We start from the raw sequence: 17,699 nt of genomic DNA, 5'->3' as shown, positions 1-17,699 counted from the left end.
TTTTTTTTTTTTAAGTGAATACTCTTCACTAAACACAACTATTATTTTTTTATCCATCTTTAGGTGTCTCAGTTCCCTGTGCAACCTTTCATGTCCTGTTCTGACCCTCATCTACAAAGCTGTGCTCAGCACAGCACTTGCCCATCAGAGAGAATCACTGTATCTCCTACTCAACACCAGAGGAAGCCATAAGTGTTCTGTGTTTATTTACTTCTTCCTCTGGCAATATACACCCTGACTTACCCTAAAAATAAAGTAAGGTTTGTCAGGCAGCCTAGCTCTGAGCATCCTTAAAATAGGTTTTAAGTTAGACCTCAAAATTCTGCGAAACTCAGGAATGTATTACGATAGCATCTTTAAAATAAAATAAAGCTTAACGTACAACACATGAGCTTAATTATTTGGACAATAATATTATAAAATGACCACCCTTCTCTGTCCTTTCTCCTAATCCCTTTCATGCCTTAAAACCTATCTTGGTTGGCTGATGGCAAATGTAGCTGAATGTAGGCCTGCCTGGACTTGATCATGTAATACCATCTTGGAAGTTTGTCAAGTGCATGGATAGTACTATGAAACCAAAACTCAGCAATCTTATGCTAGAGATACATCTCAAGAAGAATTACAAACTCAAGCTACACAAACAACTTTAAAAGGACAGTGCTGTCATGTTTGCCTTGCACTGATTATTCAGTGACCTGAGCCTAAAAGTCTGGCACTAGTTGCTGAGTCAGAATCACAGACAAGTTGTATCCTATCATTCTGCAGCACTGGAAGGAGGGAAATCAATCAGATTACCATGGACAGAGCCTTCTTAATCTGAAATCCAGATTGTTTTTGCAGTGAGATTACAATGTTACAGTGTCACCTGTGCAGTCAGCAGATGCCAGTATTATCTGTAACCTGGTAAGTATTTAGAGGAAGTTGGATCTTCAAATAATAAATATTAATGAAAAATACCCATTATTTTTAGAGCACCAAGTGCTTTTCCATCTCAAAATGCACTGTTCTTTCCCATTTTGTACAAAGAAGATGGTGCTGCAGTTGGCTTCTTTCAAAGGAAACAATACAGTAAATAACCCAAGTTGATGGGCTTCTGGATGAATGCACACCTGCCTCACTGGAAGTAGGTCCCAGCAATACTGGCCATGCTTCTGCTGCCAGCTCCTGTGTAAAAGTTAAAAGTGCCATCTTCCTCTGACATGACACATTTATTTATTAGACATAAGTATGATGTTCCTGATGCAGTCATTGACAGGTAGGAAGTTATGTCAGCTGGTATCTACAGTGCTATGCTTCACTCAGGTGAAATCGCTCTTCCACTGTGCTGCATGACTGCTAAACAAGATTCCTTCTCAAAAAGGTTTTCCTTCAAGCACTTTTGTTTGAGACAAACCTAAAAAGGTACATAGCACCTGCAAAACCTCCAGGGATTTCCAAGGCAGTGCTAAACCTCAAGCTTGTGGAACCTTCCTTTACTTTAAAACAAACCAAATGGAGAAAAAGAAAAAATAAACAACTTGCAGTACACTGTGGACCTTAAAATTAGCTTAACCAGTATATTTCTGTTTCCCCTGAGGTGCATCATAATGTGTATTTAATGAAATCCTCCTTTTCCCAATATCCCTAGCTGTTTTATATACTATAAATTATGGATGAGCTTCTGTTTATATATGCAATCTTTATGCTGTAAAATAAAGACCACTAATACAGCACTTAAAACACACTAGGGTGCCTTCACTCCATCAATGTTTAAATGGGATACAATTTGCCAACTGGTTGTTTGCTCTCTTGTTACCGGGGTGGCAGTGATGTATGGTGGGAGAACTGGACTGAGAGAACAGAGAAGCATCAACCCATTGCTCTGCACTTCTCCTATCCCAGCACTGCACAGCCTTTGCTTATTGGTAATGAGAAACAGATGGTGCCATCCATCTCTTTTTATGAGATGAGGAAATAAAATATTCAGCCCTGTTTCACTATTTTTAGCCTGGGAGAAGGATCTCAAAGAAATCTAAGAGGGAAAAAAAAAGGAGAAAACAATGTCTATAGCTACTAGCACACATACTGCTGCAGTTAAGCAATCAATACTATTGCTTTGTTTGGAGGGGGGAAGTGATGAACTTTAACTTATTTAATTACTTTTTCAAAGCAAATGGTTTTGGATGAGCAGGGAGGTAATGCAGGACTTCCAGAGACCACTGGAAGTTTCTGGCTAAGATGGATGAGCTGTACACAAATAGCTGTAATAAGAAGAAAAATTGCTTGGCAGGTGAAACCACAAGGTGATATCTGGGTTTATTACAGCACCCCCTGACTATGTAAGAAGTGACTTCGGTAATAAAAAGCAATGCAACAATAAACATGGTTTCTAAAGGCCAGTGTTACAGCATGCAATTGTCCTGTGTTATATAGCATTAGTTTGGTTGTGCTAGCAAAAGCACATGTATTATCTTCTGCACAGAAGACAAAAAAAATTCCTCTAAGATAAATTTTCAGTTTTAAATTATGAAATTCTGACTGCCTTAAGAGTTGCTATCCTTACCTCCCTTTCCCCTGCATGCCTGTCTTTCTGTTAATTGTGTTTCTTCTTTCCTTCTATTTAGTCTATCCTGCCTCTGCTAATTTTTTAGCCTGGTACCAAAGAAATATTTGAACAGGGGAAGTTCTGGTTAAATAACCTTTATTGGGAAACAGGTTCACATACCTAACTCTGACATAGTAATAGTCTCCTTGGATAGCTTTGATAGGAAAAAAAATGACAACTTGTTTTTCTTCTTCCTTCCCTTGGGATTGTTGTGGCCACTGTGTCTGTCCACAAAAACCTTGGCTACACTAGGAACACCTGTGCTAATAAATCTGTTGCAGTAGACCCCTTGTTGTGTACTAATATTAAAAGGTTTTTATTATTACAGGCAGATCTCTGCCTAACCTAAGTCATCACACAGAGATCAATGTTAGGATGCATGTACACAAATCAAGAGTTTGGGGGTTTTTGGTCAACATAATGTCATCAGTTAGGAACTAAGAAAACTTCACTTGTTGTAGTGGAATCCAAGAAGATTTGCTGTTACAGACTTGGACTCTAGAGTTCCTGGGAGGCAGTAAGGAGCTTTGCCTGGAATGGGCATAGGGCCTCTCTGCCAGCTCCTGTAGAAGGTAAGTTTTGTTTTGGAAAGAAAAAAAAATTGCAATTATTTTGGCAGCAAAGATAACTTTCTCACACAATATACAGAAGAGAAAGTGATGTGGTTTAGTCCTGCAAATCTACTGACAGATGCATGCTTCCCATTTGTCGCTGAATGAAAACAAAGTGGAAAGTGAAAAGCAAGATCAGGAAAAGGAATTTGAGTTGTTTCAGCACTGCTGATGAGAATCAAGCAGGCTGTAAGTGTTTTACATTCACTCTGCACAAATTGCCTTTCAGTAGCCTTTCCAGCAGGCCCAGGTTCTGTGACTTTATTTGTGCTATCTAACAGCCTAACCTAAGTGCAACTATCTTAGCTATGGGAATGACAGGAGCTATACTTCCTTCACAAGGGTGTCTGGTCATGCTAATAAAAATCTCCTCTATTCATAGAAAAGCAAAAATAAACATATACACACTTCAAAGGAGAAAAGAATAAGATAACATAACCCTAGCAAAGCAAAAGGCAGAAACTAAATTTATGGGAGAGATGAAACAAGTCACAGCAGATGGCCAAATTCATTTGTGTTCCTTAAAACACTCTCAGAAGACAGTTGGAACAAATGGTGAAAAATGTGGCAAAAGACCCTGTACAAAGAGGTAGAGTGTCCTTATAAAACACTGTACACATCTGGATCTCTAGTACTGACTGATGGCTACAGAGGTTTTGAAGTTGTTTGCACCCTAGTGTGACATTTCTGCTTCTCCAGTGTTTTTCACAAAGTCTATTACTACTCAAACCAGTGAGCCTCCCCCTAGCAAAAGAATCAGGACTAGATTGTTACTTCAGAAGAGAATTTCAAAATGTGTTGAGTTCAAAGTTAACTTTCCAAATGCAGAACAGGCTTCTGGTATAATGACTGAGGATTTGAACAGCATATTTCTCTAAGTCCTGTCCTTAAACTTAAGAAAGAACACTCACATGAGTCAGACACAAAATTAACTCTCTCTCTCCTGGCTTTTACATTTCACAAACAACTTGCCTAGGAGTGACAGAACAAAGCACTTAAATCGTGCTCACCCTAATTTGTGACCACTTATTAACAGTAGGACATTAAAGGCAGTACCCCTTCATTTTGCAAATAGTTAGAAGACTAGGATGCAAGTCTGTATCTCAGCAACTCTGGCCCACAGTCAATATTCTGGCATAAATCTGTTCTCACTAGGAGTGTAAGTGAGCAAACTTAGCTGGGAACTAGGACATAGCCCACGTTCCGTTCTGGTGGTTCTGCGTAGTGGGGGAGAGGTGGTTACTGGAACAGTAGCAGGACACTTGGGAGCAGCAGCTTAAACCACAGTGTCAAAATGCACTGGAACTAACTCATCTGTTACTGTCTTCCCTCTCTGATTGCCAAAGTGCTTGTCCAAGCCTACATACAGTTTATTTTCACTGCTTTTTACTTGCTGCTCTTTTAAAACTGTTAATAATGCAGCTTGTCAGATTTTCTTTAGCTTTCTAGCAGGAGATAAAGACATTGTGCTGAGAAATAAGTGGAAGGAGGAAACATTCTTTAGTGTAAGACATAAATGGTGCTCTGTAGCTGAGTTTCCTTTTTTGTTGCTGGTGGTGGCTCTTTTTTGTAAGATGGCTAAGGAGAAAAAGAAACATTACAGAAACCTAACTTTATACAAAAGCAAAGGGAACAGTCAGCAAAGACCTACAAAAAAAGTGAGCAGAAAAACTGTTCTGAGGAATAAACACTGAGGCATCGAGTCCTGCTAGCATTCAAATCAAGCAGTGAGACTGTTCATATCAGAAACTTAGTCCTCCCCAGCACAGTCACCAAAACAACACAATGTCTGTGATGTACCTCCATAGCCCATGGGATGTTAGGAAAGCATGCAACTGAGTGACAGTTTGTCCAGACACAGAATTAATGCTTGTTCTCTGCAAGTCTCCACATACCATTCGAGGCAGCAAGTATACTTATCCATGACTGCAATCTTCTGGCTTTGTGCACCAGAAAGCAAGGATAGCTGTGCTGTGCCACTCACCCACAAGGTGTAGGATCCCCTGCGGCTCCCTGGGAACGTCAGCATGCTCTGATCCGAGACAGCGCCGGATGCCAGGCCGCTGCTCCGCGATGGCGGCCATTCCAAGTCGGCCTCCGCCTGCTCGGGTTTGCTTTTCTGCTTCTTTATAATCTGCAGGGTAGGGGAGAAACAGGGTGGGAGAGGACAGAACAATGCTGCTGGGGAAATACTGTCTGAGCCATAGGGGGTAGATCTAAATGAACCCCATCTTAAGGCAATCTTCCCAGGACAAACATTTGACTTTCCCTTTGCTCTGGCTCCAGCTCATGCAATTACTTCTCATCTGAAGTCCTACTGCTTGCAAGCACATAAGCAGCGATGCAATATATAACAGTGCCTGTAGGAATACCAGAGGTGAATTACATAAACATAGAAACCTGTTGCTACAGTAACACTTTAGCAGCATCTAAGTGTCAAGTATTTTCTCAGACAAGACTTTTGCCAAGAAACATAAAATACTAGTTATGAGGGGAATTTCAAAGGCTCTCATGACATGCAGATACATTCTAGTGAGAACAAAGAGGTCTAAGGTCTCTAGACACTATTTTTATTTTTGAAAATCTACACCATCTTAAGAGAGAGAGAGCTTATGTCTCCTTACACTGACAGATTATACCCTGCTACACTTCGTTTCCACAAGTTAAATGTAAGATATCTACAGAACATTATTCTGTGGCAAAAAGATCTTGTTAGGCAGCTCTTGACAAAAACAGTAGCAATTCAAGCTTGGCTGAGAGAGACTCTGGACTATGAAAGACCCAATAAACAGACTTACTTGATAGTCTAACATCACCATTGAAAAAAAAAGGCATTATTTTCCAGTGAGCTGCTGCTCTTCTGGCTTTTCTTGATAGCCTTATAAACAACATGTTCCTCTTCTAGTGTGTGATCCATAAACTGTTAAATGCCACAGCCTATACAAAGATGTGGCACCTAGCTTATTTCACATGGAAGGAGACTAACTTAGCAGAGTGGTTACTTTACTGACCACAGAACCTTAACAGTGCTCTGTTCACGCTCATTTTGCCTTACTCCAAACTGTCCAGACAAACTCAATGGGTACTTTTTCTTAAGGGGTACTAGCCCTCTACTTTCATTCCACCAACCATGAGCTGTGCAGGAAGAATGAGCTTTACTTTAAAAGCTATAGAATTCAAACATGCTAAGGGTCCTGTGATTTTTGAGTGTCTCTCTCACAACATCATTAAGAGAATTCTGTGTTAATGATGGATGTTGTTTTCTTTGAACATGTTGCAGTTGCAGGGTTCAGTAGAGGGTATAGTCAGAAGTCATACTTCTTTACACTGGCAAACGATATCTTTTGGGAAGTGATATATATGGTCGAGAGCCATCCCTCTTGACATTAGAAAACTTTGTGTCTGTGGGGAAGTGAAATACAGGTGTAAAATTCCATCAAGAAAGGACCTTCCCTTCCAAGAAAGGACATCACAAACCTCAGGGAGTGGCACCTCTCAGCTCTGAACATGTAGGACATCAGGTATAGGCACTGGATTGATCTTACGTATAAACTGATCTCTGTCAGACATAGCTGATGAAGTCTACACTGCCATAGTTCATTTACTTCATTTTCTACATTACTGTCATTCTTTTTGTTGTTAGCAGTGTTTGAGCTCTAACACACTGTGTTTTGGCTATTAAACATTAAGGGGAAAATGCATGCCATACCTTCTGAACAATGGTTGTGGCCAGTTCTTCTATGAGGTCCTCCTTGTGCTCCTGCAAGTAACAAGCTTCATTCTGCTTGTCCTGCATGAAAACGGATATCCGTATTTGCTAAAATCACATAAAAGCAGCCTTCCCACAGAAAGTGTATAGATTGGGAAATGGGTAATATGCCCTATTGGCACGGTGGGAAGAAATGACAGGCACTTAAAGTGCATGTCACCTTGTGGAATGCAATGTCCATCTTGGATACCAGTTCATAAAACCCATGCCCAACTCTTTAGGTATATCATGAGATAGTCACTACCTCATCATGTTTTTGTTTATATCTACTTGGTTTGTACCACTACCCAAATTAAAAGAAACATGATTATCTTATTTAAATTAATACTTTTTTTTTTGAAAGTGTTACCAGGCTGTCACTGTAGGTCTCTGCCTTAGAAATAGCTTCTTCCACTGCTTCCTCTGCAACACGTAAGGCCACAGCAAGGGTATCCATCATGCTGTGTCCTAGATGAAGAATAAGATAAAACCACCATGTTCTCTATATAGGTACATATTGCATAATGAGCTCCAAAATTCAGACTCATGTTCTGGACACATATACAAATCTAAAATTGTTCATGAAAAATTTATTTCCTCAATTCACAAATATGCACAGTAAAATAAAAAAACTTAAGACAGAGAAATTTGTTGCAATCTCTAAGTTTCTGCTTAAATGTAAATCTTCGATACAATAAAACATGGTATTTTTTATGTTGCTCAGTTTAGACTGTAGCAAATAGTTTGGAGGAAATAACTGAAAGAAAATTTGTGCAGTTCCTATAAGCAGGAACAACACAATTTAAGAAAGAGAATGAAAAAAAAAATATGAGCATAGGAAAGGAAATGGGAGGGAAGTAAGAAAACCTGAACATAAAGAAAATCACACTAGAATAGGCATGTAGTAAGTGTAATGCTGAAACAAGATGTCCCAGCATGGTACACAAAAGACTTTTAGTGTCTTGCTGAATGGTTCAGTCAAAATATTGTTGGATCTGTGGACAAGACTTTCCAGCACTCTAAGCTACTTGTCCACTAATGAGCTACTTGTCTCATCCAATGAGATTTTAGCAGCATACCTTCTGTCTGTTGGTAGAAGGTAGAGTCACTGCCACAAATGCTTCCTTCATTCTCAAAGCTTCCTTCATACAAACTTCCTTCTGCTAAAAAGAAAGACAGAATCATGTGTTACTACTGTAAGAAGTACCCATTAACAACCAAGGTATTATTAGATTAGAATATCCACTCAAGATATGGTGGCACTGTGCACAATGAGGGACAACTGGAAAATTTCCCCTAGCTGTTGCTGTTGGATAAATCATGACTGCAGCAGCTTTTCTACAAAATATGACTGCTTTTATATCAAAGACTTCTCATTCATTTTGAATGGAAAAAAACTATTACTACAGTAAAAAAGAGATGAAGAAGCTACTAGGCATAAAACTTACATGGCAGAAGTTAAGTACAGAGAATTTGATTTTACTATGACATTTGGCGTAGAAATAGATTCTACACTTTAAAGGGCAATGCTGTATAAATAAAGCAAACCCCAGACACCTATACTAGTATTTATCTTCAAAGGGAACAAAAGGTTTACCTAACAGTCACAGGGATAGCAGAAGAAAGTTAGCAATGACATTTAGACTCAAAGGCCTTCCATAGAGAGGTCTCACCAAGAGTGCAACTCATCATTGCATTCTTCACACTTCCATTCAAGCACCCATTCACTGAGACTATGGTTAAAAAAAGGCAGCACATCATATAAAAGTTCGGAAGCATCCACTGTCCCACTTGTGCCCTAACTGAAACAAGATTTACTTGTCCTCATACGTATTTGTTCTCAGTTGTTAAGGAATCTTCTCATGAAATATGAATTTTGTACCCAAAAAGTAAAAACACTATTAAACCACAATTTAGTAAATAGGTCACTTTCCCCTAGAAGCTTTTATGTCAATTTTCATAATAAATACCTAAAATTTCCACTCAGGATTAGAGAGTCTATTTATCATTCTATATATTTTCATAAAAAGACAAAGGAAGGACTACAGAAAAGTTACAGTCTCTTTACAAATTTTGAAAGAATTACAAGAGTAAATTATCTGGTTAAATAAATGCAATGAAATGTCAAATATTCAGCTAGTTGTGTTCTAAGTAACTTGCTGAAGTTACCAGTATGACACCAAGCTCCACTTCTTCAAACCCATTTTCTGACTGCAATCACTCTTCTTATGGGGTGGGGCATTAGAACAGCACAGTTAGGGGTGAGTTGTGTCTTCACTCAAAAGGTTGATGCCAATACTTTATCAGTATCTTTTATCTATTTACAAACATCGATACAAAAATAAAACGTGGCCAGTTTCAGATCCCAAAGCATGCAAAACTCTAAGTAAGGAAATGTCAGTTTTGGTCAACTTGGATACTGAATGTATCTCATGTTAATCAAATTTTGCTCCAAACATCACAGAAATGTGCCTATGGTAAAATGTTGAATGCAAGATTATTTTCTCATTCTTTGACTACTCAGAACTGTGAAAAATCTGGGGACACAAGCTAGAATATAAACTGCAATTTATTTTATAGACAGTTCTTCTGTATCAGTGACATAATTAAGATTAAACATTGCTGGAATTCTTAAACAGCTCTTCAGATGCTTCATCCTTTTCTCTCTCCACTGAGGTATTTCTTTCGCAAATACAAAAATTGTGTTTAAAAAACTCTCTTGAAATAACCTCAGAATTTCCATTGTCTCAGCTTCTGTGTTAAAGTAGATAAGAATAAATCATATGAGAAATCAATACAGCTGTTCTTACCTATTGCATCAGGACAAAGTCCACTCTCCAGTCTATGCTTCTTGTACAAGTTCTTCAGGACCTTGGCACTTCCAAAACACTTAAAGCGGCTTTTGACATTATTATAGTACCAATCCAGAGACTGGGTCCTTAGGAGTCTAAAACAGAAAAATAAACTACATATTTGGAATGATTCTATAACAAATAAATGTGGGAAAAAATCTTTTAGGCCTCAGATCACAAAGCTATTAATTTCTGGATACTTTCTTTATTGTTTGTACTTCGCAAGTGTCTGGTATACTACAACAAGGAAAAAACCCAACAGGTTAAGCCATAAGTAAATATCTTCTTCACATTACTCAAGGGTTTATTTGGTTTTGGTACTATCAGACGAGGTGGTCACCCCTTTTACATTATAAGGTTCATAATACAACCCCTTAAAAAATACAAACAAGCCTTGGAACAGCACAGGGCTTAAAAATATTCTACATTTACACAGATTTACAGATAATGTATGAACACAAGCCCATCAATGTGCCACAAAACCCCTCCATTTACATAAAAATATGCCACTGCTTTTATCGGGGGAAAACAATAGAGTAGACAAAGCCTAATAGAGGACCTCAAAGCAGAATGAGCCACAATTCGCTTTCTCACTTTCCACAGGAAGCATCACTGGCAACAGTAATTCATCTTAACAGACTTGTCCCCAGAGCTCAGACACTTTACAAAGCCATGAGATACTGGCGAGCTCTGTATTCTTTTCAGTATGGCATGTGGAAACTTGCCCCACCTGTTCCTCCAGCAGTGCATGGAGAGAACCTGTGCCACATTCCCAGGCACAAACAGCCTCAGGTGACTGCAGGGTAACCCACCGCAGACCTGTACATTTCCTACCGAGGGTGTCACTGGGGGGGATCCTAGGGTTCCACCTATAAATTAAAGCTGATTTATTCTTAACAGCAGATTTAGGAGAACAAAAGGCTTAATGCCAGTACCCAGTGTCAATATATGAACCCCTAAAGAAATTATGTCACCACCAGGAGGGCCAGACTCTCAGCATTTCCAGACTTCAACATATTTAGATGATTTAACTCAATTTTTTAAACCCAGGGCCATGTTGAAAAACAAAATAAAATTACAGACTCTCTGTCACCTTTACATTTTCCTTCAGGGACTCTGAACTTTTCTTTGTAAAGTGCAAAGCAAGTGACAATGAACAATTTTTGTTTTGTCACCTACTGACAGACTAGAAATGTAGCTCTTAATCAGCACCACCAAACCTCAGGAGATTCTCAGTAACAAACAAACATGCTGAGCCTGGGGGTTCAACTACATCTTTCCAGTCTGAATCCAGACTTTTTAAGATAAAAATGAAGATCCACTTCATGAAAAGCAAAACATCGTTATATAATTATATAGTCCACTTGCCTGTCATCACCAGAAAGTGCTTAGTAGCAAACACCAGCAGTGGGAAATTAAAAATAAAAATCACTGAAGCCTATAGTATTCAAACTGTGAACCCTTAAAGTTTCATTAGCTGCTCTACAGAAGACAACTGGAAAAAAGCTCATAAGGGAACAGAAGTCTATTTTTTCTGCATTCTGTCTCAGCAATTAGATGCAGGAGAGATGTTTACAGATAATGTAAGTATATTAGGCCTTTAATATCTATTTGCACAGTAATATCCCAAGCATAACTATGGTTCCCAGGAGGCTGATTAGTTCCAATATTCACCATTCTACAAATATTACTAACATGTGACAAGGGCAAAAATCCTTTTTTGGCTTCTTCTTTTTTTTTTTTTTTTTTTTTTTTTTTTTTTGAAAACATCCTTACATGTGGTGCAGAAATGGCTCTGATGAAACACAAGTATCCAAAGCACAAACAATGGGAAGGATGCCTTGATCTGTCTGCGAAGTACAGGGTTTCTGAATTCCCATAATGTTGCCACCAAGAGATCTGCTATGATGCCTGTCCAAGACCTGACCCACTGACCAAAGCTTCACTGCTGGCACAGTGATGAATCTGAACAGAGGGAAATTTCTCTCCCAAACCTGCAATTCTTTGGCGTTTTGAGAACCTGCCTTATTTGTGGGCAGGGAACAATTGCTCTCATGTAAACTGCATCAGAATATTGTCTTCTGCTTGCTGAATTTCATTCACTTTTGTCCACTGAGTTTCTACAGAATCTGACAGGGTAAGATTTCAGTCAATAGCACAGAGTTACAATCATTATGAAGGATAAAACAGCATGACTGGGTTGGAACTGGCTTAGCAGGAGGTATTGACCAGAAAGGATGCTCTTCTGTCCAGTAAATGCAGTGTTCTCCAAGCTGCCCAGGAAAAAATATTGCAGCACCATCACCACTAGGGGACTCACAGCACTGGGAGTCCTCAAATACATTGCTTTAGGGCTTTGAAGATCCTTACTAACTCCCTCAGCATGTTTACCAAGTAACCTCAGCTGCATTAGCTCAAAATGCTAAACTTGTCATCTTGGAAGCCAAGCAGACCCACTTCTTAATGTTCAGACAGAGTGACAAGATGAAAAAAAAAAGAGTCACCTATCTTTGAATGCTCTGTGTGAGTTAGGATAGCCAGTTATGAATGCTGAGCTGGCAGCTTGGGAAAACAAAAGATACGATTCACTGCAAGCTTGCTTCCTCATGTTTTTCCCTGTGTCGTCATTTTTTTGTGGGTTTGATCAATACTTCTTGTATAAAAGTAGAAAGCTAAGAGCAGTGGTTTCTTGATGAGGTGAGAATGGTTTGCAACTGAAACAGATTTTTTATTTGTAATGATAATGTTTTCTGCATATGAATTTAGGAAGAGTCAGAAGGATAGAGATTATACATCTCGAAACAACCATGAAAGGAGATGCTTGCCTCTTTGTACTAGTTAATCTGGTGTAAACACAAGGATTTTTTTTATTTCTTTTTTTTTTTTTAGGTTTCCTCGTTGCCGCAGGATTAACACTTTGTGAGTAATCTAATCATCTCATTCTTCTCTCCTATGAGCTGGAGAGTTACCAACGCTCCAAATCTATGCCTAGGTCCTGAACATGTTTTATAACAGATTACAATGCCTCCCCTAAAGCTTTTCAGCCTCTTAACTTTCAAATAAGTCACAATGTCCCTGCTGATTCCTCCTACAGAGAAAGGATTTGGAGAAGAGAGAACTTCTCTTATAGATACTAAAATAAAGGACTCACTCAAAAGAGAAATAAGAGCATTTTCACCTCATTTCAAAATCCTTTAATGCTGACCTATATTTTAAAGCTGTTTCCTGCAAAAGCGGTCCATGAATTCAGAATAATGAAAATCTATGACAGTGCCAGCATTAAATTATTGGAATGAAACACTTCCCTTATTAGCCTTAACAGAAAGTGTGCAAGTTCTCTCTGTGAAATAAAAAATTCACTCTTAAAGGATATTTTAAAGACTTGCATTTTAAAGAAGCAGGACTGGTTGAAGCCATTTTTTGCTCTATCTGTGCAACAAAGACTGTTTTATTGATAAATAGTCTGTCTTTAGACAGACTAGATAAATAGACTGTCTTTACTGATAAATAGTTTTAAGCACTAAGGACAATATTTATGTTATATAATATTGCCACAGATTTGATCAGCAGTTTGAAGTGCTTTTGGCAGAGGAAAATAGTGTGATTTTAAAATTCTGCCTATTTAGAAAATGTGAAAGCTAGGCAGATGCTTTTGATATAACAATAAAACTTGAACAAGTATAATAAAGCCCTTGTCTTTTTTTTTAGCATCACAATGTGTTTGTCTTAATCAAGCAGCACCATGAGAAGGGATAAGCCCATTAAAATCTTTACAATTTGTTTTCAGTACACTTCTCACCTGAAGCACCCAAATAGTAAAGTTCTAGCATTTCTTTCAGGAAAAAAAAAGTACACCAGCTGTGTTGGGAAGTGGGGACATGAACCACCTCCCTCATTTTTAGTGATGATGAGAAGACAATCACATAAAAGACATCACTCACACAGTACTCAAAACACAGGAGATTCTTTAGTGACTGATTTACCACTTTAATTATTTTTCTTCTAAAAAGTTGAGAGGTTTTACTTGGTCTAAAGGCAATATGAAGCTTCTGCAAGAACTTTTCTCTAAAAGGAATAACCAATTTAATATGTATGACCTTGATCTCAATTCATAATACAAGATGGACTATGAAGAAGTGTTTTATAACAACATTTTTCCATGAACTTTGTGAGAAGTTTCCCCCTAAAAGTCACTTACTGAGCTGCAGTCTAGTTTCTCTAAGTCAGGAGGTGCTTCCTGAAATCTTACAGACACTTACTTCATTTGTCAGGGTCAACACATAATCACTTGGATTTTCCTTGCTACTGACTTTCACTGGATAATGAAGCCTCCTTTTTTAACTTTCCATACTTGTGTTAAGGTATCTTCCATAGTTTTGTGCCAACACTCAGGCCAGTAAATTATTCTAGTCCCTCAAATACCATCCTGTGCTTCTCTAGCTGTGCCCATGACCTACTACAACATCCAGCCTCAGGTCATTTGAGATCTACATTCAGCAAGTGATAAGTTTCACTCAGGAATGGAGCTGCTTTACAATTCTTGGACCTTTTTACTTTTGTAGATGAGACAAAGAAAATTTAAAAGGGCAATCAAACTCATCGCTGAAATATAGGACTATGCACAGGCCAGAACTGCTGCTCTGTGAGGAGGCTCCAAAGCACAACAGAATAACATCAAACTTAAGAAATATTAGATATGCAAATTGTCAGTCGAAAAGCAACATCAATGTTTAGTTTTCACTCTTTGAAAGCATTCCCTGGACTCACTGAACTGCCTGGAGGCTCAGCCAGGAATGAAGTGATGGAGGGGGTGGGAGCCAGAAGAAGATTGACTACTGAGTTCTGTCAGAGCTGGGACACTGCTGGACATGACTTGCCCAGAGCAGACCTGCTCAGCTAGATGCTGGGCTGGAGAAAGATCCATGCTGCAGTTAAACATTCCTGCTTTTAACCCTGATGTTCCCCCACAGATGGTGACTGCTGCTGCGGGACTGACATCCTTGAAGCCTTGGCCCCTCCTGGGGAGCTGCACACCATCTCCCCCTGGCTGCATTATTGCCTTGTTTCCCATCAGTGGCTGGGAAACTCCAGCTAATACAGACTAAGCCGTGACAGGCACGCTGCCTGTCACAGCCCCTGCCAGGGGCTCTCTCCCCGTACTGACTCACACGCAATATGAAGCTCAAGGCTTTTGTTTCCATTTCCCAGCACAAAGTGGCCTCAACCTGGTGCCCCAAGAAACAATTAAGATTTAACCTGTCACTTCTTATTTACTAGTTTTGGAGTAAAATTGCTTCAAACTCAACATCCTGAACTATTGTTTCTCTGCCAATAGCAAGATTTGCTTTTTCCTTTGGGCTTATACTTTAGCACTTCTAATGTACTGCTTGTTATAAATTGCTGAATTAAAGGTTTTCGGCTCCTTTCAGTTTCAGTGAAATCAAACCTACTTCCAGGTTCACCTTCATTCCCCTCAGGATGCACTACACACAAAAGCACTACACACATGAATATCCTACCAATACTCAGTTCTCTAAAAATCACACTTAAACCCCCATATATTTTGAGACAGTTCAGCACCCTGAAGCCCTGAACAGGAACTTTGGCCAAGCTCATGTTATTTCAAGAGGGCACTTCCCTGATTGTTTTGCATCTGTCCCCAGCTTATGAAAGGCAGTTATTCACACAGGAAAAACAGTTCCTAATAATTTTTCCCAGCAGACCATTGTTAACTCTTTGTGACACATCCTTCCCAAGCCTTAAGGTGAAATCCAATAGATGTATTTTCTTCTTGATGGCATTCTTCAGGTCACCTATCTCTCAAGAAATGCTGTTCCAGAAAATTTCTTCCTCCAATTATCCACAGCAGAGGGCTGCACACAAATTACAATGTGACAGGTCAAAGTGCAGCACACTGAGCCATGCAGGTGTGTCACAGGAAAGGCCACAGCAGGGCACAATGAATTTACTGCTGTGCAGTCAGCAAAATCCAAGTAACAGCAGAGGGGAGACTCTCTTGATTCAAAGCATCTACCCCAGAATGAAAACGGCCTACCCCACTAAAAACATCATCTGTCTTTCTCACAAGAGGAACAAAACAACTGTCCATGTCCCTTGCAGTGAAATCATGACTTTCCTGTGCAGCAGACATGAACCTGGCTCAGTAACTGCACTGCAGGCTACAGTAGGTTAATTATTCAGAGAGCTCAACCAACAGGACACTACCATGGAGGGCATCTCCTAAAAAGCACATCCTCCTAACCATTGAGAAGTTTGCTGCTCCAGTTGGGTTTTTAAATTTCAACACGGAGCAACACACAGGAAATAACAAATTAAGGTTAGCAGAGAGGAAACAAAGATGTGTTTGTTTACAAAAGACAGCAGTATGTGCAACCCTCAAATTGGCCACTGTCTCCTTTACCTTTGAAATCAGCAGTCAAGAAGCTGGATAAGGGAAACAGAGTAGGTTTTACACAGAAAACCTAAACATCATGAATGGAAGAAAGATGAAAACTTGTAACAAGTTCACCTAATGCCGGCTATTGAGGGAAGTATTAAAACCTCTACCACCCTGGCCCTTTAAACTAAGCCTCAGTGCCTTTCCAGAGGGACATGACAAGGATTGCTCACAGCAGCATGTGCCAAAGTGCAGGAATCACTCACTGTGTTATGAAGCAGGCCACACTAAGTGATTGCTGGTTCTTAAAAATAAGATAATGAGTCACACTAGGTCCAATAAAAGGCTCACCTAGCCTCGTACTCTGTGTCTGGCCATTGGAAATGACATGGAAAAGATGACAGGAAAGCTCCTGTAAGCAGAGACTCTGCCTTCAGTACACTCAGCACTGGTCAGTTCAGGATTCTGTGCTTGACATTACAACAAACAAAGCCTCAAAAGACACATATGGATGGACTCATATTCCATAAATTTGGCTATACTTCTCCTGAATCTAGGCATACTTCTGGCCCACTCAAAGCTCTCTGACAATCAGAGTCTACAGTTACTTGGCATATAGGGAAGCTTTGCCTTTCTTCACTTAAACATGTACCTCCTAATTCTCTGGATTCCCAATATATGCCCTGATATGAGATGCTGCCACAAAGCTGTGTAACACCAGCATGCAAAACTGGGGAGAAAGCTTTAGTGAAAATACAGGCATTGTAGAACAGCTGAGGAAAACCAGCAAGTAATGTGCTGGTTTCAAAATGAGTTAAAGTTTGTGTAGAATCACATTTCCCTCTATTGGGTAACATCTCAAAACTCACTAAAAAAAGGAGAAATATCTTAAATATGTGGTATGCAAAATCCCCTAACCCTTTCTCCATTCACAGACACTTCTCTACACCATAGGTTTTTGACTCATATGCCCAGTGGTAGACTGATCTAATCTACCATATGTTAAAATAAACCATGAGATTGCTGATCCTTAAACACATCATTCAATTATTGGACAGTAATCAGTATGTAAAAATCAGAAGTCAAGCACGTGCCTCTAATAGCCTTTTTGAAAACTAGAATAGAGAAGATACAGTGCCCCTCTTTTAAGAAAATCAAAGACTCAGACCATGTTTTATTAAATAAAAGAAAAAAAGAGAAAGTTTGCCTGATATTTGTAATCTTTGTGCTAGTCTTTCCTGCAGCAGGAAAACAGACACAAGAGTAGAACCTGTCAGCATTTAACTAAGCTATTTTGCCCTGTATTTTCCCTGTGAGTCTGTAGGTCAGATTCCCTGGCTTACAAATAAATGTATATTTGACATATTAACATGACCTGCTGCTCATGTTTAGTTTTAGGGCAACCCAAGTGAAATACAGATTTTGTAGCAGTTATTAAAGTCAAATTTTAAAAAGAAGAGGATTTTCAAACCCAGTGATTCACTGTAATTTAGCTGACTATAAA

At 39.1% G+C, this 17,699-nt stretch overlaps 1 protein-coding gene across 5 annotated transcripts in view; it reads right to left on the bottom strand.

The window, feature by feature from the left end:
• The window catches only part of MYRIP (myosin VIIA and Rab interacting protein), a 195,057-nt gene that overhangs the window by 43,444 nt on the left and 133,914 nt on the right, over positions 1 to 17,699 (bottom strand). For 3 of the 5 annotated variants that reach the window (XM_053963083.1, XM_053963094.1, XM_053963102.1), the window contains exons 3-7: positions 9,757 to 9,893; positions 8,026 to 8,109; positions 7,317 to 7,414; positions 6,908 to 6,988; positions 5,183 to 5,332 (exon numbers count right to left, since the gene is read on the bottom strand). In XM_053963083.1, the coding sequence (XP_053819058.1) occupies positions 5,183 to 5,332; positions 6,908 to 6,988; positions 7,317 to 7,414; positions 8,026 to 8,109; positions 9,757 to 9,893 (550 nt within the window). The remainder of the gene's footprint in view (positions 1 to 5,182; positions 5,333 to 6,907; positions 6,989 to 7,316; positions 7,415 to 8,025; positions 8,110 to 9,756; positions 9,894 to 17,699) is intronic. The other 2 variants (XM_053963112.1, XM_053963121.1) reach the window with 1 other exon arrangement.

The sequence above is a fragment of the Vidua chalybeata genome, chromosome 1 (genome assembly GCF_026979565.1).
Source record: "Vidua chalybeata isolate OUT-0048 chromosome 1, bVidCha1 merged haplotype, whole genome shotgun sequence".
In the NCBI taxonomy this organism is placed as follows: domain Eukaryota; kingdom Metazoa; phylum Chordata; class Aves; order Passeriformes; family Viduidae; genus Vidua; species Vidua chalybeata.
This window is presented reverse-complemented; position numbering and strand designations above follow the sequence as displayed.